Source organism: Piliocolobus tephrosceles, chromosome 4 (assembly GCF_002776525.5).
Source record: "Piliocolobus tephrosceles isolate RC106 chromosome 4, ASM277652v3, whole genome shotgun sequence".
NCBI classification, from domain to species: domain Eukaryota; kingdom Metazoa; phylum Chordata; class Mammalia; order Primates; family Cercopithecidae; genus Piliocolobus; species Piliocolobus tephrosceles.
The window spans coordinates 13,476,431-13,501,118 of record NC_045437.1 but is presented as its reverse complement, the minus strand read 5'-3'; the positions used below and the strand labels follow the sequence as shown (position 1 = coordinate 13,501,118).

The window sequence follows — 24,688 nt, the reverse complement described above, 5'->3', positions numbered from 1 at the left end:
TTCTGTTTCACCTCAAGGATGGAGGACAGATTACAGTTGGTATTTAGCCTGGTTGTTCTAACTTTATTGGAGATGTTTTGTTTTCCTTCTCAGGCTGTGCTTGCAATAAAGTTAATAAGGTAGATTACGTTTGACTTCCTTTTCTTATATTCTAGTTCATTCTGTGTTTTATGGTCTAGAAATTATAATGAGCACCGGTTTTGCAGGTATATGGGCATTATTTCTTTTTTTCTTCTTTTTTTTAAGACGGAGTCTTGATCTGTTGCCTAGGCTGGAGTGCAGTGGCGTGATCTCAGCTCACTAAAAACTCCACCTATCAGGTTCACCCAATTCTCCTGCCTCAACCTCCCAAGTAGCTGGGACTACAGGCTACTCGGGATGTTTTGTATTTTTTAGTAGAGATGGAGTTTCACCGTGTTAGCCAGGATGGTCTCGATCTCATGACCTCGTGATCCACCTGCCTTGGTCTCCCAAAGTGCTGGGATTATAGGCATTATTTCTTTTTAGCATAGGAATTGTTGCCAGTATGTGTAACACCCCTTTTTAGTTAGATATCACATTTTGTTTATTTTCTACTGACTACTTTAAATAAGTAATATTGGATGACAGGTTTTATTGTTCTCATTTATGAAAAATTTGCAAATCTTTTTTTCTTTGTTGTTGTTATTTTGTTGTTTGTTTGTTTGTTTTGAGACAGAGTCTCACTCTGTCACCAGGCTGGAGTGCAGTGGTGCAATCTTGGCTCCCTGCAACCTCCACCTCCCGGGGTTCAAGCAGTTCTCCTGCCTCAGCCTCCTAAAGTACAGTCCCAGCCTGCAGCTGGGACTACAGGTGTGCACCACCACGCCCACCTAATTTTTGTATTTTCAGGAGAGATGGAGTTTCAGCATGTTGGCTAGGATGGTCTCAATCTCTTGACCTCGTGATCTGCCCTCTTCGGCCTCCCAAAGTGCTGGGATCATAGGTGCAAGCCACCGTGCCTGGCCCAGATTTGCAAATCTTTCTATGGATTCAACTGGCATAGTCTATTCTATTTTTAAGTGGATTAATGTAATTTTAAAGGCCTACCTAGGAACATAAGTCAATATCTGATTAAATGTATTGTTTGATATATTAAACTGTAATGTACATACTTTTTATGACCCATTTGATAAAAGGGAAAATAGTTATTGCTCTTGGCATATAGTAAGACTATACTTCTTTGTTTAAAAAGTGAATAAATTATGCATGCAAATTCAAACTGGCATTTTCTCAAAGCTGTCAGTTTGATATTTTAGAAAGCTTAGAAAACTTGTTACATTTTGAATGAAAAATCAAGAGATAGAAGTTTTGGTTTCTACACCAGATTGCAAAACATAACCTCAAATGAAAGATCAAGTTTATCCATGAACGGAGCACTGGATGAAACTGACCTTCTGTGTAAATTTTGCTTGGACCAAGAAGTGTTCATAGGATGTAAACATAAAAGCAAGTTAACCTTTAAATCTTCTCACTGGTGATAGTTCTTCTGAACTTGGATTAGAATGCAGGCAATCTTATGACTTTCCTGGACATTCTTAGATTACAAAAATGTCTATAGTCATTTCAAATTACAAACACAATGTCAACTCAAAAACTGTCCAGTTGATGGAAAGTGAAATATTCTTCCCTCCTCATTCTTGAGTCCCTCATTTCTCTGAAGGTTGAAGTTCTCAGTAGGAGAAGAGGGAGGACTATGTGCTCTTCTCCATACCTTCGTCTTCCACCCCTTGTCCACATCAGCTTAACTAAAGGGCCTGACTGTGTGAGGCCAGAGGCAGGGCAGAGGTAAGAGGGAAGGGGGTCAGGAAAGTTTTTACTGGACTGGTGCTGTCGTGAGCTGCTGACCTTACACTCTTACCTTGCTCTTGTGGGCACAGTGGTGGGTTCTCCTGAGGTGACAGGCTGTCCTGATGATGATAGCCTCTGAAATTTGGTAGTGTTAAGTCTCGCTCACTCTGTCCCATCCTCCCCCAGGTGCTCCTTTTGAGTAGGATTTAAGGTAGTTTCAGTCTGGATCTTTTCAGCAGGGCCTCCACCTGGGTTCCTAGGTCCCTGCCCTCCATGGTCGTGCTGTTAGCTCCCAGTACAGTCCAGTTTCTCTCTATATGCCTTATTGAGCACTGTGCTTAGATTTCTTGGTCAGGTGTCATATCACAGTCACTTTGTTCCTAAACTCCAGGAGACATAAATCAAGGTCTTTAGGTGGTTGGGTTGAAGACCTTGTTTCTTGACTGGAGTGACTGACTGTTCTAATTGTAGCACTGAAAGTCCTGCATCCCAGGAAACCCCCCTGTCCTGGGCAAGCTGGGACAGTTGCAGTCTCATTCTTGAGCTGAGGTAAAAGTAGGAACACTTTATAACCTCACCCTTTGCATAGCATGATATGGTTTGGCTCTGTGTACCCACCCAGATAATCATCTTGAATTGTAACTTCCACAGTTCCCATGTGTCATAGTAGGAACTTTGTGGGAGGTGATTGAAATATGGGGACAGATCTTTCCTGTGCTGTTCTGGTGATAGTGAATAAGTCTCACGAGATCTGATAGTTTGATAAGGGGAAACCCATTTCGCTTGGGTCTTATCCTCTATTTGCCTGCTGCCATTCATGTAAGATGTGACTTACTCCTCCTTGCCTTCCACTATGATTGTGAGGCTTCCCCAGCCACATGGAACTGTGAGTCCTATTAAACCTCTTTCTTTTGTAAATTGTCCAGTCTCAGGTATGTCTCCATCAGGAGCATGAAGACGGACTAATACTTAGCATAACTGTCCTCACAAAATCCTTCCTTAGTCTACACGCTCTTGACCCTTTTGCATTCCGATGGGGGCCAGGGAGACGATGTCTAATCAGTTCTAGGACAACCACTTTGAAATTTCTGCAGATTTTTTTTTTCCTTTGAAACTCTGTTTTCTGATGTCTATCATGCCTTGGTGCCTTGGTTGAAACTTGTTGCCTAACATCTTATTACTCATGAGACCCAGGTGGTATTAGCCAGGAGTGGGATGCAATTTTGAATGAGGGGGAGATTGATCTATTAGTTACCTTTAATAAGGGTTCACTGTCCGAGCCCCTGTCAAGGTCTCTAGCCTAGCACCATGGGAGGATGATCCCTGAGGGAGGATTACTCCAAGAGTTTCCAATCCCAGGATTTTAGGATTCAACTTCTGGTCCACTCCCCATCCCAAAGTCCACCATTAGCACCATCCTCCCACCCCAGTGATCCTGATTGAACTACCAGTCCATTTGGAGAGCTAAACACTTCTTAGACAGGTAAGAACACAAAGGAATAGCTCAGAGTATATTCTATGTACTTAAATTATCTACTCAATGAGCCACATGCTTGGATAATCAAATATGACTGTTCAAGTACTGATAATAATAAGGCTTACAGAGGCTAATATTCTTATATACTTTTCTAAGGGCTTTATATAGTGTGTTGATTTTCACAACAATTTCAGATGCTAAGTTCTAGAAGTTCTAGTATCATTCTTTTTTTTTTTTTTTTGAGATGGAGTTTCACTCTTGTTGCTCAGGCTGGAGTGCAATGGCACGATCTTGGCTCACCATAACCTCCAGCTCCCGGGTTCAAGTGATTCTTCTGCCTCAGTCTCCCGAGTAGCTGGGGTTACAGACATGCACCACCACACTGGCTAATTTTGTATTTTTAGTAGAGACGGGGTTTCTCCATGTTGATCAGGCTGGTCTCGAACTCCCGACCTTAGGTGATTCGCCCGCCTCGGCCTCCCAAAGTGCTGGGATTACAAGCATAAGCCACCACGCCTGGCCATATTGTTCTCATTTTTAAGATGAGAAGATGAGAAAACGGAGGCACAGAAAGATAAAGTAACTTGCCAAGGTCGCATGGCTGGGAGCGCAGCCTGAGATTGAAGTTCTGAGGGTCTGACTCTAGAGCCCACACTGTTAATCCTACCTCTACAAGACCCTGACTCCAGCAGTATTTGAAAGATAACCAAGTATGCTGACTATGACAGAGTAGGGACAGCATGGGGAAGTGGGGTCCCGAGTTTTGTAGTCAGAGCAGGTTTTTGACCTTGGCTCTGCCACCTATTGGCTGCTTGACTTGGAACATGTCACAGCTGCCTCAGAGCTATTTCTGTTTTTGTTTTTGAGACTGAGTTTCACTCTGTTGTCCAGGCTGAAGTGCAGTGGCGTGATCTCTGCCCACTGCAACCTCCGCCTCCTGGGTTCAAGTGATTCTCTTGCCTCAGCCTTCCACGAAGCTGGGATTACTGGTGCCCATGACCACACCCAGCTAATTTTTGTATTTTTAGTAGAGACAGGGTTTCATCACATTGGACAGGCTGGTCTTGAACTCCTGACCTCAGGCGATCCTGCCTCAGCCTCCCAAAGTGCTGGGATTATAGGCATGAGCCACCGTACCCAGCTGGGTTGTGAGTTTTAATAATGTACACAGGGTATTTAGCAGAGGGTCTGGAACACAGTACATGCCAGTAGGTACTTTATCCTCCTTCCCTCTTTTCACTGCCCCCGAAACAACAATTTTGAAGTGAACCTATGATCTGGAATCAAACAGACTTTTTTAGATCCCTGTAGGGCTCATGCTAGAGATTGTTCAAAAGGTGGAGCCACCTAAGGCACATGGACAAGTCAACAGTGGCAATATTTTAAAAAGAAAGTTCATTCCAAAGGCAACCATATGGACTGTAAAAAGCATTTGTGAAACTAAAATTATTTTGCTTTTGTAGGACAACTTGACTCTCTAGGAGGGGTAAATCTTGTTTCTGGAAAGATTAAAAAACCTAAGGTGTTCGTGACCGAGGGAAAAGATGTGGCTCTTACTGGGGTATGTGTGTTCTTCATCAGGACTGACCCTTCCAAAGCCATCACCCTTGACAACATCCACCAGGTAAGGGGCAAGAGCCGTTGTTTACTCTGAATTACCAAAAAACACACAACTTGCACACAAATATTCCTCCGGTGGAGATAATCATTGTATTCACTACAGTATCTAAAACTACCTTCAGAGAAGTATTTTTTAAAATTTTAAAGCAAGAAATTAAGAGGACATTCCCTTTAAATCTTTTGAGTAAGAGGACTTAATATTCAATTTATTAACACAAGTTGATATAACCTTCTGGGTGTGAGTATAACAGTGAGGGCTTTCTTTTTCTAAAGAATTTCCCATGCATAATTTACTTAATGGCAAATTTTATACATTTAAGATTTCTGAAAGTGGATATATAACTTTATTTTTTTGTGCAAAGTAAAGTGCATCTGTACAAGTTTTCCCCTTCCCTCTGACGGGTGTACTATCTTCTTGGAGCAAATAAACTGATAAACATCTGGTATTCTATTTATTTGATGCTTTTATTTTGATGATTACAATTTAGAATAGTGTAAAGCAGATTTCTTAACAAGGTTGTCAAACTAATTTTTTTTTTTTTTTTTTTTCCTGAGACAGGGTCTTGCTCTGTCACCCGGGTTGGAGTGCAGTGGCACCATCTCGGCTCACTGCAGCCTCCGCCTCCTGGGTTCAAGCGATTCTCCTGCCTCAGCCTCCTGAGTAGCTGGGATTACAGGTGCATGCCACCAAGGCTGGCTAATTTTTGTATTTTTAATAGAGATGAGGTTTCACTATGTTGCCCAGGCTGGTCTCGAATGCCTGACCTCAAGTGATCCCCCCGTCTCAGCCTCCTAAAGTGCTGGGATTACAGGTGTGAGCCACCACACCTGGCACAAACTAATAATTTACTGGGTATTTGGTAAAGTGACAACATTTAAGAAATGATTTAGTAGCTGTGTTGCATTTGAGGATCATTTTTACAATAGAAGATCTCCTGCTTGTTTTCCAGGAGGTGAGTTTTAACATGTTAGATGCGGCAGATGGAGGCCTGCTCAACAGCGTGAGACGTTTGCTGTCCGACATCTTCATTCCTGCTCTCAGAGCCACGAGCCATGGCTGGGGCGAGCTCGAGGGCCTTCAGGATGCAGCTAACATTCGGCAGGAGTTCTTGAGCTCCCTGGAAGGCTTTGTGAATGTCCTGTCGGGTGCACAGGAGAGTTTGAAGGAGAAGGTGAGGACGAATAAGCTGTTCCTTTAAAAATGATCAGGTGGTCAACAAGCACAGTACATAAGTGTGTAATGCTTCTCTTGGATGGTCTTAATTCCTCTATGTTGCAGTTCTTCAAAAATTTTGGTAGGCAATTTTATTGCTCCTTCAAGACGTGATGGTGATTAGATTTAAATTTCTACAGTTTGTAATGATCAGCACATTCAGGGGTTCCATAAAAACGTTGGCGGTGATGTAGGGCTTTACCCTGTCAGTCAGATGAGTGTCTCCAAAGGCAAGAGTCAGAAATGCTTGTGGCATTGCTGTGCATCCTAGAATGAAAGGAATTTGGAACCGAAGTGTCTGTGTGTGTGGTGGGCAGCAGATGGAGGTGGAAAGAGATCCTGAAGAAGCAGAAGAAGGAAAGAGGAACTGATATGTTTGGAGAGAGCAAGTTGGATCCTGTGGTTCAGTCAATGATCAAAAGGGCCTTTAAGAATAATTTTGGCAAATGTGAGATTTAGCTTCTGTATGATTTGTACTGTTTAAAATAAGTCTGTGTTTGTGATTACTTGGGGCAGAGGTTGATGGATGCATGCGTGTGTGTGTGTGTGTGTGTGTGTGTGTGTGTGTGTGTGTGTGTGAGTGAGAGAGAGATAAAGATAGAGCAAGAGCCTGAGAGATTGAGAGAGAGAGAGAAAGAGAGAGAGAGAGAAGATAAGGGAATAAGAGAGACGACAGAGCCCAGATCAGGCACGTAGGCGCAGGTAGGGAAATGGATCCTATGGTCATGGTGACAGTGTGACACTCTGCCCTCCTTTCCCGGGAATGCTGATCCTGCTGGGATTGGGGAAGGGGTATTATGCTTTCCAAAGGATGTGGAATGGGGGAGGTAAGCAAATGTTATCCAGACAGACACAGGATGACTCCAGCTAACACCCGAATTATATTTGTGATTAACTGTGATGGAGGGCAGACCAAAATGCAGGTTGGACCAAATAAAATTGTTGACATTCTGTGGAAACAAGCAGTGTTTTTTCTCATATGGGTCCACTTCATACTGCAATAAAAGTATTAACAAAATAGGATGGGTCCCCAGGTGGGAGGAGGCATTCTTTCTGGGTGGGAGAGGGCAGCGGGCTTTGGGTTGAATTGTGAGGGTGTGTAGGATCACAGGGAAGTGTTGGAAGGTTCCGTCAGTCTCGCGGCAGCGTGGACAAAGGCACGTGGGAGTGGAGAGGAGGTATGTGCTACCCGATGGGCTTTCCAGAGTGCTGTCAGAGTGCAGCAAAGTGGAAAACACAGGGCCCGTGGTCTGTGTATTTTACAGAAGCATCATCTTACTATTTAATTTTCATTCTAATTAGGTGAATCTTCAAAAGTGTGACATACTTGAACTGAAAAACCTAAAGGAGCCTACGGACTACTTGACTCTAGCAAATAACCCTGAGACCTTGGGAAAAATAGAGGATTGTATGAAAGTATGGATCAAACAGACAGAACAGGTAATTTTGAGAAACCAAACATCAATTTCAGGTGCCACGTTACTTCACTAGACAATGGAAGAAGGTGTATTCACATACGACATTCCATTTGTTAAGAGTTTTACTGTAAATCCTTGAGGAGGTGAGAGGTCCAATGTGGTTTTCATTTACTATCATGAATTAAGAAGAGGTAGTAAGAATTCTAAGAAATGAAAGAAAATGGCTGTACGTACTTACACCACTCAAAGGCTGCACTTTGCCACTTTCTTTTCTCAAGGTCTGATTTACTTTGGAGAGAACCCCTGTAGAAGCATGAGGAGTTTTCTAATTTAGTATGTCCTCCAAAAGGGAGCTTGAGACTTAATGATAAAAAAAAAATTCAAAAAAGTTCTCAATGAAGGAATGAAGGTGGACATTACATTGAAAAGTAAGCACAATTAAAATCCACTAGCCTGAACCGTGCAGTTTAACAAGACCATGTTCCTCCAAGGTTATAGAGTAAATGAATAGACAAGAAAAATTCCTGAGGTCAAGGCCTTAGAAGCTCATTACAGCTCATTAAATAGGTAGTTTTCCATTGCAGATTGGGTGACTGTAGTTACCAACAGTATACTGTATATTTCAAAGTGTTAGGTTGGTGCAAAAGTAACTGTGGTTTTTGCCACTACTTTCAATGGCTAATTACTTTTGTACCAATCTAATACCTAGAAGAGAGGACTTGAAATGTTACCCACACATAGAGATGTTAAGTACGCAAGGTGATGATATCCCAAATATACTCTGACCTGATCATGACACATTGTACACATATAACAAATACTCACATGTACCCCATAAATATGTAAAATAAGCATTAATAAAAGAAAAAAGTATGAATCAAAAATCTTAAAAAACCCCCCAAAATATAAGCTATTTTCATATGAGGAAAGCGTAAGTGGTTTTCAGTTGAAACAGGTCAAAGAAATTTTTGCTGAAATTTTAAAAATGGATACATGCTAAGTTAGTAAAAGATTGTTATTGGAAGCATGGAATACACATACATCATGATCCAGATAGGATAATTGATTTCCTTATTTTTTTTGCTTGCGTATAAATTTAGTATCTCCCGCCCCATGCAATGGCCCATGTTTTCCCTGCGCATTTGCAGGTTCTTGCTGAAAACAATCAGCTGCGGAGGGAAGCGGATGACGTCGGGCCACGAGCGGAGCTGGAGCACTGGAAAAAAAGACTCTCCAAGTTTAACTACCTTTTGGAACAACTGAAAAGCCCAGATGTGAAGGCTGTGCTGGCAGTGCTTGCGGCGGCCAAGTCGAAACTGCTGAAGGTCGTCAGCCATTTCATTTTGCCTTGTGAAAAGGGAATAAGAGTTCTCTATGCATATTTTCAAGTTATAGAGGATTAGGAGCAAAGAATGTTATTATACCTTGAGGAAAAACATTTAAAATTACATAATATTTCCCTCATATAACTTTGGAGGCTGTGGCAATAGTCTTTGAATTAAAGACCTTTGTTAGCTGGTGTACACATATGTATATATGTTATTAGAGGGCATTGCATGTAATTAAGACAGAACATGATAGCATGTTTATATACATATATCTATATATTATGATTTCAGACAAGCTAGAAATAAAAATAATGAAAACTCACCCAATCCATATTTATTTTTTAGTCCTTGTATATTAGTTTTATATTGGAAAACAAACAACCCCCAAACTTAGCAGCTTAAAACAGCCAATAGTCCAGGCGCGGTGCCTCACACCTGTAATCCCAGCACTTTGGGAGGCTGAGGCAGGCATTTCACAAGGTCAGGAGTTTGAGACCAGCCTGGCCAATATGGTGAAGCCCCATCTCTACTTAAAGTACAAAAATTATCTGGGCACCGTGGCGTGTGCCTGTAGTCCCAGCTACTTGGGAGGCTGAGGCAGAAGAATCGCTTCAATCCGGGAGGTGGAAGTTTGCAGTGAGCCGAGGTCGTGCCACTGCACTCCAGCCTGGGTGACAGAGTGAGACTCTGTCTCAAAAGAACAAACAACAACAACAAAAAAAAACCAGCCAATATTTTAATCTCGGAGTCTATGGGCCAGGAATCTGGGTGCAGCTTAGCTGGGTGCCTCTGACTCTGGGTATCTCATGAGGCTGCAGCTGTGATGTGGGTTCATCTTAGGGCTCAACTCGGAGAAGATCTGCTTCCGGGTTCACTCATCTGGTTGTTGCTGCATTCAGTGTCTTGCTGGCTGTTGGCTAGAGGCTTCCTTCAGTTCCTTCCCACATGGGCCTCTCTGTAGAACAGCTTAGAACATAGCAGCTGGCTTCCCTTAAAGGGAGCAAGTGAGGGAGGGCAAGAGAGCACCCAACCTAGAAACCACAATCTTTATGTGAATTAATTCTAAAAGTGACATCCCATCACTTTAGCCATATTCTCCTTATTAGAAGCAAGTCACTAGATTCAGTCCATGATCCAGGAGAAGGGACGAATACAAGAGCTTGAATACAGGGAGTTTGTGGTCATTGGGGACCATCATAGAGGCTGCCTAACTCACCTGGCATTGGTGCTGGAAAGACTATTTGTTAACTACTTGCATGGGTGTTATTAGCTATTTGCATGTTTTGATACATGCAAATAATCTAATCAATAATTATTTGTTACAATAAACATGCTATAGATTTACTTTATTTTATTCCTCAATGAAATAGCAGAGGTGAGCCTTGCAATACAGTTCAGAAATACTATCAGTCGCACTTCCATGAAGTCCATGGAATGTATTGATGTGCTAAATAATTTCCTTTTACTTCTCTCACTTTTAGATTATCTTTCCATTTCTAAGTTCCTAGCTCATAGCACAGTACTGGCATATGGTTGGCAGATAATAAACAATTACTACATTAATGGATAAATGTATAGGGATATAGGAAGGGAGTTCAGGTTAGAATAGAGGAAAGATAGAAAATATGGTAGCGAGGTATCAAATGGGTCTGGTGCAGGGGAAAAGGTGTGAGTTTAAAGGGAGGTGCTGTCCTCTTGGTGCTCTGGGATAGTCACGGCACAGATTTTATATGAGAAGCCCTGAAAGATATGCTTTAAAAAATTTAGTCAGAAATTTAAAATTGCTTTCCAGCATAGCAATATCTCTCACCTCTCTGGATTCAGTTTTATGTGAGATGCACAGAAAGTCTGGCCTAATGGACTTGTGGTGACTGTTAGCAGCGGTTATGTTGGAAGTTCCTCTATGAATAATTGCATTAAAATTGGTTTTTCGTATTGTGCTTAGACTTGGCGGGAGATGGATATTCGAATCACTGATGCAACTAATGAAGCGAAGGACAATGTGAAATACTTGTACACACTTGAAAAATGTTGTGACCCTTTGTACAGCAGTGATCTGGTGAGTTAAGGATTTCTACTCTTTCAGTCTATAGATAACTCTTTTTGCACTAGCTGAACTGAATATTGAATTTTGGTTCATCGATATTACAGTTCATTGGAAAGTTCTTAGAAACTTTATTTTCAATAAAATTATATATATATATATGTATATACACATACACACAGATACCTATATTTCTGTATCTATTTCTCTAAACAGTCTATCTTCTATCTATTGAAGATGTATATGAGATGTTATATTTTAAAACATTTATTGCATGTTACATTTTCCATTAAATATTGCAAAGGGCATTCTGAACAATATATCTCAAAGAACTGTAGGAAAAGTCATTAGCTGGCGATTTTGCTTTTAATCTTTTAGCTTTAGGAAGTGCCTGCTTTTACTTATTACAACATTAACTGTTATTAACAGTTCATCCTTAATAATAGTTAACAGATAACTTGCTGTTGCTTGTCATTAACAGCAGGTCAATGTTTCTTCCATTGAAATAAAATTTGATTAACCATATATGACTAATATAATAAAATTCATATTAAATATATTATTTTCATGTAAAGCATTAGATAGTATTTTTAAATCTTTAATAGAAATCTCTTAAACTTTATTTTAATGCAGATGGAATGGTTAGTCTATTAGAATTTTGCTGAATTTGATGATTTTTTTCTGAAAACTTTGATGGTATCTTTCAGCTATCCATGATGGATGCAATTCCTACACTTATAAATGCGATTAAAATGATCTATAGTATCTCTCATTACTATAACACCTCTGAGAAGATCACATCTCTGTTTGTAAAGGTAAGTGCATGATGTAGAGTTCATGTTCATTTATATTTCTTTGCCAATGATAAATTTTTTGATAATTAAAAATTACCGTATTGGCTCAGTTCAATATGTATGTATCTTAAAAGTTTAAAAAGGCTTAGGCTATCAATAGAGATAGAATTAAATTTATGTCAGAGGTTGATTCTAGCAAATCGTAAAGCATTATTTCCCAAAGTAATCATTATGTTAAATATTTTATTATTTATATAATACAAATGAAAAAAGATTACTCTTAGAATTTCTTTCCCTATGTGGTTTAGCACATCATGTATTCCTACTGGGTAAATTTTAATTAAGAAAAGCTATATTTAACTATCTCCTGTTTCATATTTCATATGCCACTGTTCCAAATTTATTTGATGCCACAGTTGTTTACTTGGTGTTATTAGAACAATAATCATGGTAATAAAAGCCACTTGCAATGTTCTAGGAATCTATAAAGCAATTATAATGATTCTGCCAAAAAACATAACGATGCTTAAACCTTATGTCCTAACTCGTAAGTGTTTATGGTAAGCACTGTTGCTATTCTCATTTTGAATAGTCTCTAAGAAGTAAATGACTTTTTCATTATCAAAGCAAAAATCTTAAATGGTGTATTAAAATAGAAGAGTTTTTGACTCATCAAGATTTGTGTTCTGAATACTAACACAGTAGGAAGCACAGTTCTTCCTGGGAATAAAGACATCCAGCCTTAAGAGCTCAATGGGAAACTTTTTCCTTCTCTCATATAGGTAGCTCAGGTAGACAGGAGGAATGACTGCAAGATTCCCTCCCAACTTCCTTATACTTTAAAATTATATGTTAGGGTTGTGGGAGTATTCCCTGGGTAAATGATACCCAAAAGTAAATTTGTGTTATTAATTTAGATTTTATGCAATTATTTGCAAAACATGATTTAGCATAAAATAATGAAACCACCATTTATCTAATTATAGAAAACCTTTCATTATGGAAATGTTGAATTAGGTACAAAAGGAGAGAGAATTGTAGACTATAATGCCATGTACATGTCACCTAGATTCAGCAGATATCCACGCATGGCTGATCTTGTTTCACCTATACCCCCACCCCTTGCACTGTAAATCCTGGGCATCATATCATTCCATGGATACAGCATAGTCATTTTAATTTCCCTTGTGCTTTATGCAAAAAATTAATATATTTCTGAGGATTTTTTAAAGTTTGGAGAGATGAATAAAATGTTAGTGGTTTTGTACATTAGCTTTCCTTCTCTCTGTGGTCTTCTCCTTTTGACATTTCCATTGCTGATCTTGGTCACATGAAAAGATCAGGATTGGCAGTACTTTACATGGTGCTAGTAAACTGTGAGTTAGATATTAGAGCAGGCTACCTAAGGAGATTTGTGGAAACTCATCAGTTTCTAGGGAAGGAAATGAATCATTCCGTGGTTGATTAAGACATTCATCCTGCATAAACAAGGTGGCCCAAATTGTTGATTTTCCGTAGTGCTTCCAACTCTGTGATTTCACAAATGATTTTGACAATATCAAAGGGTTATTGGTTGATTACATCTGTGATGGAAAAAGAAATAAACCCAAGCTCAAGTTAGAAGATTGTGAACTCTGAGAAGCAGAAGAGTTAAGGACCTTCTAGTTCAGTTTACAAGCCATGGCTGTTTTATGTGCTTAACATCATTTTATTGGAAAATCCCAGGTGACAAATCAGATAATATCTGCATGTAAAGCCTATATTACCAATAATGGAACCGCTTCCATCTGGAACCAGCCACAGGATGTTGTTGTAGAAAAAATACTATCTGCGATTAAACTGAAACAGGTAATGGTTAGTTTAGTATTTAGATGTTCTATTATTTTTGTCTTATTTTTGCTGAGACCATCTTAGATCATTTTGTAATTATTATATCATTGGTTGCTAAAAAGAACAGTGATTCTTAACTATTAAGAAAATGGAATGTTAATATACCTTCCCAGGAAATTTATTCACTTTTTTTTACCCTTCTTGGGAGCCTACTGTGTCCTGATACCACAGTAAATACTAGAGATACAAAAACAACTCATATGAGGTAGTTTTCCTTAAGCATCTTAAAGATGAATGGAGAGAGAGTCATAGAAGATTGCTATTACCAAAACCGTGGGACCAAGATGGGAAGGCCACGCCTTTGAGCTGCATCATGAGTAACCCAATTAGAATCTGGAATTGCTAGATTAGAGGAGGTGAAAAGATGATTTTTCCGGCTGATGAGTGAGTACATGCAAAGGCATGAAACTATGAAAAGGCTTACAATTTCATCCTAATTTTGCTGTCGCCTTCACTTAAGAAAATAAAATTTCTTGTTCCCTTTGTTGTATTTTTTTGTATATTTTTCTTTTGATTTTAAGGAATACCAGCACTGCTTTTACAAGACAAAACAAAAGCTTAAACAAAATCCAAATGCAAAACAATTTGATTTTAGTGAGATGTATATTTTTGGAAAATTTGAAACTTTTCACCGACGCCTTGGCAAGATAATAGACATCTTTACAACCATCAAGACATATTCAGTCCTGCAAGATTCCACAATCGAGGGGCTGGAAGACATGGTCACTAAATACCAGGTATTGTACTTTCAAGCTATATTTTCTACCATAATCCACAACTAAACTTCAATATTTTATGCAAATAACAGTGTTTAGAATGATTCAAATCATCCATCTGTAATGTAAAATATAAATAATCTCATGGCCTTTTAACCATAAAGAAATTAGATTTATTTGAGAATTGTGTAATGGTGCTAATATGTTCTTTTCAGGTGTGTGGTTATAAGAATGACTTTCCAATAGTCTAAAATTAATCACCATTAAAAAAGCATTTTCATTAGTAGCATAAGAAAAATGTTTAAATGTAACTTATTATTTTATTTATTCATGCAAGAAATATTTAATGAAGACTATACTGTGTCAGGCACTAGTTGACACCAGGTACTGTGTGGCACTGAGTTATCGCTGCATGTAAGCATTTTATTTGGACCCATATTAAAAAATATAAAGGACCTGATTTTATTCTAGATCTGACTTCCCTAATTATTTTGATTTTTAACTGCTTTATCTTTTCATGGCATCTGTGTGACTAATTTTAGTTTTGAAAGTGGGCATAGTGACCTAATAACATTTTGAAGATGTTAGAAAAGCAATTTACAAACAATTTGCTTTAAATTCTTAATATGGACATAGTCAATTTTTTTCTTTTTTTAGGGACACTGACACTAAATCTTAAATTTTTTTGGTACTTGAATTTGAAAAGGATCATATAATTAACCACTACACACTAATTTTTGTACTCTAACAGTTTAGGCCAATATAAGGAATCTTTTTCATTTCCTGTGTATACCAAGTTTTGGGAGAGAAAAAGAAAAGATTTTTATATAGCAGGAAATGTTTTAAGTTTACTGACACATAGTAGATGTGCAATAAATATCTGTCAAGATAATAATTAAGTAGATCGAGTTTGAGTAATTGGTGTAAAGGTCACGATTAATAATTTCCTTATTTAACTTAATAATCTTAAGTGACCATTAAATCCCATCAGAGAGCAGGATTTTCTCAAGTCCCCAAATCTTTAAAATTACTACATCAAAATGTAGTAGGTTTTTCATACTTCTTTTAGAAAGCTACATGTGGATGTATATATGTGTATATATGCATACATACACACATACTTTTTGATTCGTTTGATATTAAGGAATACCAGCACTGTAAATCCTAGACATTGTATCATTCCATGCATATATATATTGTGTGTATGTATTTTTTATATAACATTCCATGCATATACATGTTATATAAAAAAATATATGTATATAGACACACACACACACACAATTTCTAAATAGAACTAATTTTGTAGTTATGCAGCATGAAAGAGTAGGTTGTTTTATCTAGTAAACTTGATTCAAGAAGTTATGCTGTTTATACACTTGTCTATTGAGAGATTTGATGTTTAAATGGAAGTGACTTTGAAGAGGAGATTGTAGAAGAAGGAGGCCCGATATTCTTCATAAAAATTATATGCTTCTGTCAACAATGTGGGCACCTGAGTTTGAGAATGGCTTAGTACCTGGTTAAGAAGAATCACAGAGCATTATAGCGCATTATTCAAAGCAAACAAAGCTTCTGATAATAGTATTTTCAAGGAGATGAACTTCCTAGTTTGTACTTTCCTAGTCACAGGCTGCAGCTTTGCAGGGCAGTAGGCAGCAATTAATTTTAGAGAGGTTTTAAGTGGTGGATTCCGGTTTGATATTTTTAAGACGTTTGGGGCTTGGAAGATAGTAACTCGTCTGTAGATATAACATAATTTATTTTCTTCCTATATTGTTTGTGTTCTGTGAAAGCCTTATTTATTTTCTGAGAAGATTTAAACTATTCAACACAAAATATTTTGGTAAATTCTACTCTGGGCTTTAAAAATTTATTTCAGATATGATTAACAATAAAATTTTAGTGAAAAAAACCTTTCCCAATTTTCAGATGTGACTTTTATTTTATATTTTCAAAAATACATAAAACTTCATGAAAATGCTGTCCAAGTGATTTCTTTGAATGCAGTATGGCAACCTTATACTGCCTGTAAAATAATAAGCATGAAACAATGTGAGTAAAAAAATGAGGCTTCCTTTAAACTTATTTTTTTTTGGCAATTATTGTATAGGCTCTACATTTAAGGGTCATATTTAGTTAGGTAATTTAAGAATATTGAAATACTATCTAATTTATCTCATAATATTTCAGGGCATTGTGGCAACCATAAAGAAAAAGGAATACAATTTCTTAGACCAGCGGAAAATGGATTTTGACCAAGATTATGAAGAGTTTTGCAAGCAGACTAATGACCTTCATGTAAGTTGTGTAATAAAATTCCTGTTGACAGTCGTGTGTTTATTTTTTCCTTTCTGTATAATGCTGTGAATCATTACCCATTCAGAAGGCAGAGTGTCTTCCTCATGGAGGTGACCGACAGCAACCTCAGCCTGTGTTTCATGATTTCACATTAATAATTGAAGGCTGTTTTTCATGGATTAAAGGGTCATAAATATAGCTTTGGCTAATGATGTGTATGAGACTTCTCCATGTCTTCCACTGAAGTTCTTAGAAAGTTAACTTTCATCTTCTGTTGAACATTGCGGCATGATTAGAATATAGATGCTTATTTCCATTTGTCCCTGTGTAGCAACGATTATGACCAGAGGTAGCTCAGGCAAATGGTCAGCAATGTCTGGCAGATTCCAAGGCCTGGTTGCCACTGGCCTTAGAAACGGTGGCGCCAGGACCACCTCAGCATCTGGACCCTGCTTGATCTTGCAACCCCTTTCTCTCTTCCTTCTTTCACTGCTCACTGCAGACCAGCCATCTTGCCTTGCAGCTCACATGAGCAGTTTATGGCATCAGCAGCTTCTGAGGCTGTTTCACAGGACCAGGCCAGCTCCAGATTCCCGAAGAAGGGGTTGGGCTAGCCAGTTCTGGTGAGGTGCCTAGTACTGGGCCTCTCAATTGTGAGATCCTGTGGTGGACACAGGCAGGATGGGATCCGCTGGGTCATTGGGAATGTTTATTATCAGGGAAGGGGAGTCAGGGAGGGTAAGATGGGAAGACACACAACAGGTATCTACCATAATGAATATGCGGACATTTTCTCATCCCAGTGAGGTACAAATGTCTATCTTTCTGATCATAAGAGGAAAAGAGCCACTCTATTTCTTCTTTCCCAGGGTTTCTGATTTGCATTAAATGTGTGCACTTCAAAGTAAAAGGAGACACCTTGGGAGGAGTGAGTTCAGTGTTAGAATGAGTCGTAACAAAGCTAGCCGATTCTATGTGCCAGGTACTGTTCTAAGCACTTTGTATGTGCTAATTCATATAATAATCATAACAATGTGATCAAGTGGGTGCTCTTGTTACTCTCATTTTGCAGAGGGGGAAACTGGGAAACTCTCCTGTGAGGTGAAGTGGTTTGCCCAACACAGGCATAACAAGGGGTGGAGTTGGGGTGAAACCCAGGCAATCTGGCTTTAGAATTCAACTTTTTTAACCATTGTGGCATACAGCAGTCTTCATTTGATGGGAAGGAAGAGTGCCTATAATAATTTAAGCAATGAATTCTTTTGGGGGCAGGTTCAGACATAAGGATAGTGGCTCTTGGTCTCTTTTTGATGGAAATGGATGAATAATGGCAGATTCTGATGTTCACCTCTGTTTCCCCAGCAGTGTCTGACCACGTGGTACTTCTGTAGCTTATATGTGAACATAGATGGTGAGCACCTCAAATGCAGGGATCATGTTTTATTCCCATATGTAAATAAGAAGATGTAGATTTATTGCAATGAAACAAGCATTTGCTATACAGCAATTATGTATTACACTTCTATGCTGTAGGTTATGAATATAGAAATAAATCAAGTAGATATGCCTTCGCAGCTCATAGTCAGAAAGGAGGCAGATGGTGAAATGATTAAAATGTAAGCACATACATAAGAACAGAGTAATGAATTTAGCATCTAAAAAAGGGCAAATGGGGCTAAAATGGCTAGTTATGAAAGAATACTACTCTGATACTATGTGAAAAAGTGAGGATTCAAAAATAAAGAGACATAACTCAAGGCCTACAAAATGTATTGGGAGATCAGGCCTGCAAAACATTACATGGGATTTGATAATGTGAAACTAGGAAAAGATAATCTGATACTTCTGCTTGGCTGGGGTTAGGAAAACCTTCAGAGAGGAGGAGGCTGTGGTTGATGCTAGAAAGATGTTTTTGTGGTTATATTTTCCATGGTTTCAACTACCCAGGGTCGAAAATAGGTGAGTATAGCACAATAAGATATTTTGAGAGAGAGAGGCCACATTCACGTAATTTTTATTATAGTATATTGTTAAAAATTGTGCTATTTTATTATTAGTTATTGTTGCTTATCTCTTACTCTGCCTATTTTGTAAATTAAACATTATTATGTTTGTATGTATGTACAGGCAGAAACATAGTATATATAGGGTTTGGTTTCAGTCACCCACCGGGCGTTTTGGAACATATTCCTGAAGATAAGAGGGGACTACTGTATTAGTTCCCATTCTACTCAGCCTTCTTAAAAGAAATTCAACACTATTATCCGTCGTGTCTTCCACCTCAGAAATTGTTCACTTCTGTCTTTGGTTTGCCAATGAGTTTTCTTTGACTTATACTTCTTTATTCCTTTGTGCGTTCTCTTTCTCTTAACTAATTGTTTTTCAATCTCTCCTTTAAATACTCACCCATTCATGAATTCAGCCCTCATCTTTATAAAAACTGGGGCAAAAATACCTTCCCACGACTCTGGATGGAGTAAAGGTGATGATGCATCCTGGAGTCTTGGAGAGACTCAGCAACAGTAGCATCTCAAGTGTAAGACTTCATGAGTGATTTGGATCAGGGTGGTGTCCAGGGCTCCCCTGTCAAAGGGATCACAGCCTGGAATCCTCTCCAGGTTTAGGGTTCGTGCTGGTACTAGCAGGTCAAAGAGGGCAGCGTGTCGGAACCAAGTGGGCTGTTGGTAGTCTAGAAGCATGCTGATCCCAGCAGATGGAGAAGGCACTACTCAGTAAAGGATGGGTGTTGAGGTGGCAAGCTGAGTTGAAAGAAAACTGAGTAGGAGCTGAGACCCAAAAACTAATGGGAAGATGAATATGAAGATTACACAACCCAGATCCCACAAACTGTAAGGATGGACCAAGGCTCAGAACAAGAAAATTAAGTCTAGGTCTTCCATGTTGACAGAGAGTTCAGCCCAGGCCTTTGCGAAGCCATAGGGTAGAAAGGCAAGGAAAACCAGGAAAAACTGTTAGGGCTCAGTAGAGATTTGCTGTTTTCTGAAGGAGAGGGAGGCAGTGGAAGGGTTATAAATGCTCTAGTTTTCATAATGTATAAATAGAGATTTTTTTTATGTAGTGAAAACATGTAGATGTTTATTTAGGTCGGCTAACTGTGCTGTTTTTTAATGCAAGAACATTTTCTCATCCTAGGATGTGGACTTAGCAGAAGAAATAATGTCACTTAAGAAATACGTATACTTCCAGTAGAAGTAGCTGAAACTATTGAGGGCAAGGAAGTATTGTAATAGGCTTCCACATCTTTCCGTTTTGGAGCTTTGCTGTATCAGGCAGGAGGTTTGCAACTTACCCATTCCCCACCCCCCCAATAGCTCCGTCTCCTCCACAGGTAGTGTCTCCTGCGGTGGTCTGGATACTGCCAACTGGTTGTCTTACTGTATTACTTCTGACCTAACATTACTGAAATCAAACCCCTTTAGATACTAACTCTTACTGCATATCAAACTAGTCTCCTCATTTTAATACTACATCAATTAATGTCTCTTCAAGTTTGCAAGGGCTTAAAACTTCTGACTGGTAAGTTGAAAAAAAGTTGTTCACTTTGTCTTGAAGCATGAAATATAAAATAAGGAAATAATTTTTCTATGTTTTATTTAACTAAATTTAGATTTTAATTATAGCTCTGCACTAAAGCTTAGGATACACAAAGAATAAATTGTGCTTAGTTTTTTGGTGCAATTTTTTTGGAGGGAGGGTCACAGTTACATAATAGTGTAAGATGTGTGACATTCTCAGAAGAATCCCTAAATACCACCCATACAGGCATGCTCCACCACACCCGGCTAATTTTTGTATTTTTGGTAGAGATGGGGTTTCACCATGTTGGCCAGGCAGGTCTCAAACTCCTGACCTCAAGTGGTCCACCTGCCTTGACCTCCCAAAGTGCTGGGATTACTGTCGTGAGCCGCCATGCCTGGCCTCGTTCTGCTAGATTCTGATTTGACAGATGCTTTCGGTGTGAAATTGCATTCACCCCACTGCTCTTGCTTAATTTTGCCAAAGGTTAGTCTGTATTATTATTTTTCCCAAAGAGCAGCTTTGGAGATGTTAATCTTGTCTCTGGTTTCTTTGTTTTTAATTTTGTTACATTTTGCTTTAAAACATTTTTTTCTTCTTTCTTTGGATTTATTATTTTTACCTTTCTTCAACTGACAGCATAGCTCATTAATTTCAATGTCTTTTCTTTTTCTCTTTAAAATAGGTGCATGAAAGTCTATATCTTTTCCACAAAATGTCACTATTGCTGTGTCTTAAAAATTTTAATATGTAGTACATATGTTGTTATTGAGTTTAAAGTATCACATCATTTTCATCATGATTTGTTATTTTGCTCATGGATTATTTAAAAGCATTTTTAGCTTTGTATTGTACTCTATTGGCTCTTATTTTATTTTGACTTAGATTATTATATTTTGATGGGAGAACATGGAATACTTTATGTCAGTATTTTGGTATTTACTGAGATGTCCTCCGTGGCCTAGTTCGTAGTTAAGATTTGCAGATGTTCCATGTGTACTTGAAAAGAGTAGTGTTTTCTGTCAGGATTTGGGGTCTTCCGATGTCACTATATCACACTTTTAATTGGGTTGTTCATATATTTTAGGTCCTCATTAAATATTTTTTAAAAGTGACTTTTTAAAGAGAAGTTTTAGATTCACAGCAAAATTGAGAGGAAGTACAGAGATTTCCCATATTCCCCCTACCCTCCCCAAAATGCATAGACTCCCCCATTATGAACATCCCCCAATAGTGTGGTTCATTTGTTACAACGGATGAACCTAAATTGACACATCATTATCATCTAAAGTCCACAGTTTACATTAGGGCTCACTCTTGGTGTTATACATTCTATGGGTCTGGACAAATATATAAGGATGTGCATCCACCGTGATAATATCATGCAAAGTGTTTTCCTACCCGAAAAGTCCCCTGTGCTCCACCTATTCATCCTTCCCTCTCCCAGCAACTACTATCTTTTTTTTTTTTTTTTTTTTTGAGACAGAGTCTCGCTCTGTGGCCCAGGCTGGAGTGCAGTGGCCGGATCTCAGCTCACTGCAAGCTCCGCCTCCCGGGTTAACGCCATTCTCCTGCCTCAGCCTCCCAGTAGCTGGGACTACAGGCGCCCGCCACCTCGCCCGGCTAGTTTTTTTGTATTTTTTTTTAGTAGAGACGGGGTTTCACTGTGTTAGCCAGGATGGTCTCGATCTCCTGACCTCGTGATCCGCCCGTCTCGGCCTCCCAAAGTGCTGGGATTACAGGCTTGAGCCACCGCGCCCGGCCATGTATACTGCATATCTTTTGATCTTCTTTGTCTGAGTTCTTTTTGTGTTGCTATAACAGAACTGCAGACTGGATGATTTATAAAGAAAAGAAATTTATTTCTTACAGTTCGGGAGACTGAGAAGTCCAAAGTTGAGGAGGCTGCATCTGGTGAGGGCCTTCTTGCTGCATGGCAGAAGGGTGAAGAGCAAGAGAGCCTGAGAAAGCAAGAGAGGGTTGAGCTCGTTTTTATAACAACCCACTCCTGCGATAACATTAATCCACCAATGGGAGCAGAGCCCTCAGGGCCTAATAACCTCTTAGCAGTGCCACCTGTTAATATCATCATGATGGCAATTAAATTTCAGCAGGAGTTTTGGAGAGGACATTCAAACCATAGCATGCTTGATCCATGGGTTTCTAAGAATCTGTGCATATATTTTGATTCAGTTGGTTAAACACTGACTCGAAATTGGCATATCTGCCACAGAAATTGTTCCCATTGACACTAAATTATGACCATATTTATCTTCAGTGAGGCTCTTTGTCTTACAATCAATTTTGTGAATTATTTATATGGCTACTTCAACTTTTTTTTGGTTATTATTTACCTGAAATAAACATTTTTTCTGCTTTTTTACTTCCTACTATTTCTTTCTTTCTTTCTTTCATTTTCTGTTTTTTTTTGAAACAGGGTCTTGCTCTGTCACCCAGGCTGGAGCACAGTGGTGTGATCTTGGCTCACAGCAGCCCCGATCTGCTGGGCTCAAATGATCATCCCACCTTAGCCTCCTGAGTAGTTGAGACTACAGGTGCATGCCACCATGCCCAGCTAGTTTTTGTATTTTTTGTAGAGTCAGGGTTTTGCCATGTTGTCCAGGCTGGTTTCAAACTTCTGGGGTCAAAGGATCTGACCACCTTGGCCTCCCAATGTTCTGGGATTAAAGGCATGAGCCACTGTACCTGGCCTACTATTTCTGAATTATTATATTTTAAACATGTCTCTTTAAAAGAGCAATGGTTGGATTATATACATATAATACACACACATACACACATGCAATCCACATACATAGAATCCATATATATATAAAATCCATATATCTATAATTTATATATAGTATCCTTATATATAATTCAACACATGCACATATATAATCCCCATATATATAAAATCCATGTATCTATAATACATATATCTATAATTTTTATATATCATACCCATATATAATCCATATCTCTCTATATAATTTATATATGTATGTATAAAAAATAGCTGAGACCCTTTCCTTTAATTGCAAGTTTAAGCCATTTACATTGACTGTTGTTTCTAGTATAGTTAGAATTACTTCTACAATCTATTTTGAATTTTCAATGAGGTGAGCTGTTTTTCTTTGACTTCTTTCTTTTTATATTTTGTTGATTACATTTTGTTATTCTCTTTATTCCCCTTCTATTTATATTTTTAATGTTGTATTTATATTTTTAGTGGTTTTAGCATATATACCTGACTTTAAAAAGTTTAATTGTTTTATCAGCCTACCTCTCAATCATGCTATGGTTGTCTTGAATTTTAGTTTTACCATTGCTGCTCAACTTTTCAAACTTGTTGTTACTAATAGCTAATTAAATTTAGCAACACATTTACAGATTGCTTTGCTTATTCTTACATTTCATTAGTAATCTAATTGTATCTCTCCCTCTTTTTGAGTTCATTATTGTTCTTAAATATATCCTTTAGTTTTAACAAGAGTCTGTTCGTGGTAAACTCTTCCAGTCTTTACACCCAAATGCCTATAAAGTTTCCCTCAATCTTGAACTTTATTCTCGTCTTATATGTGATTTTAGTTTGGGTGTTATTTTCTTTCAGCCCGTAGAAGATCTTTTTTCATTGATTTTTGTCAGCTATTGTTCTCAACAAGGTATTTGTTGTCAAATAGTTATTGCTTTATAGATAATTTGATTTCTCCCTTTTGTGATTTTAATATTTTTCTCTTTTAATATTAATATTATTTTCTTTTAATATTGTTTTTCTCTTTACCTTTGGCATCTTTATGTGAGTTTTAGGTGTGATTAAAACATATTTCTCTTGTTCAGAATTTGATGTGCTTCCTCCATTTGAGAACTAAGTCTTTTTTTTTTTTTTTTTGAGACGGAGTCTCGCTCTGTCGCCCAGGCTGGAGGGCAGTGGCGCGATCTCAGCTCACTACAAGCTCCGCCTCCCGGGTTCCCACCATTCTCCTGCCTCAGCCTCCCGGGTAGCTGGGACTACAGGCACCCGCCACCTCGCCCGGCTAGTTTTTTGTATTTTTAGTAGAGACGGGGTTTCACCATGTAGACCAGGATGGTCTCGATCTCCTGACCTCGTGATCCACCCGTCTCGGCCTCCCAAAGTGCTGGGATTACAGGCGTGAGCCACCGTGCCTGGCCTCTAAGTCTTTTTTTAATTGTGGAAGATACTCAGCCTTTATCTTTTTAAATACTTTAGGTTCGTCTTCCAAGATTTCCAATAGACATATGTTACACCTTCTTTTTCTAACTTCCATGTTTGTTAACGTCTTTTTTTGTATTTTTCCATTTCTTTATTTCTCGGTTATACATTGGGTGATTTTATTTGAAAACAGTCTTGTAGTTCATCAGTTTTCTTTTCAGGTGTTTACAATTTGCATCTATTGTATTTTGAATTGTAATTATGTTCCCCTTTATATGTCTAAATTTTGTTTTTAAAAATCTGAGTGCTCTTATTTTATTCTGTTCTGTTCTTTTTATGGTTTCTGTTTCTTCTTTACTCTTCAATC

General features: G+C 38.4%; 1 protein-coding gene across 2 annotated transcripts in view; it reads left to right on the top strand.

The window, feature by feature from the left end:
• Positions 1-24,688, top strand: part of DNAH5 (dynein axonemal heavy chain 5) — a 319,082-nt gene that overhangs the window by 83,103 nt on the left and 211,291 nt on the right. For both annotated transcript variants that reach the window (XM_026455693.1, XM_026455694.1), the window contains exons 4-12: positions 4,750-4,910; positions 5,857-6,078; positions 7,422-7,559; positions 8,686-8,862; positions 10,811-10,924; positions 11,617-11,724; positions 13,429-13,551; positions 14,115-14,330; positions 16,503-16,610. In XM_026455693.1, the coding sequence (XP_026311478.1) occupies positions 4,750-4,910; positions 5,857-6,078; positions 7,422-7,559; positions 8,686-8,862; positions 10,811-10,924; positions 11,617-11,724; positions 13,429-13,551; positions 14,115-14,330; positions 16,503-16,610 (1,367 nt within the window). The remainder of the gene's footprint in view (positions 1-4,749; positions 4,911-5,856; positions 6,079-7,421; positions 7,560-8,685; positions 8,863-10,810; positions 10,925-11,616; positions 11,725-13,428; positions 13,552-14,114; positions 14,331-16,502; positions 16,611-24,688) is intronic.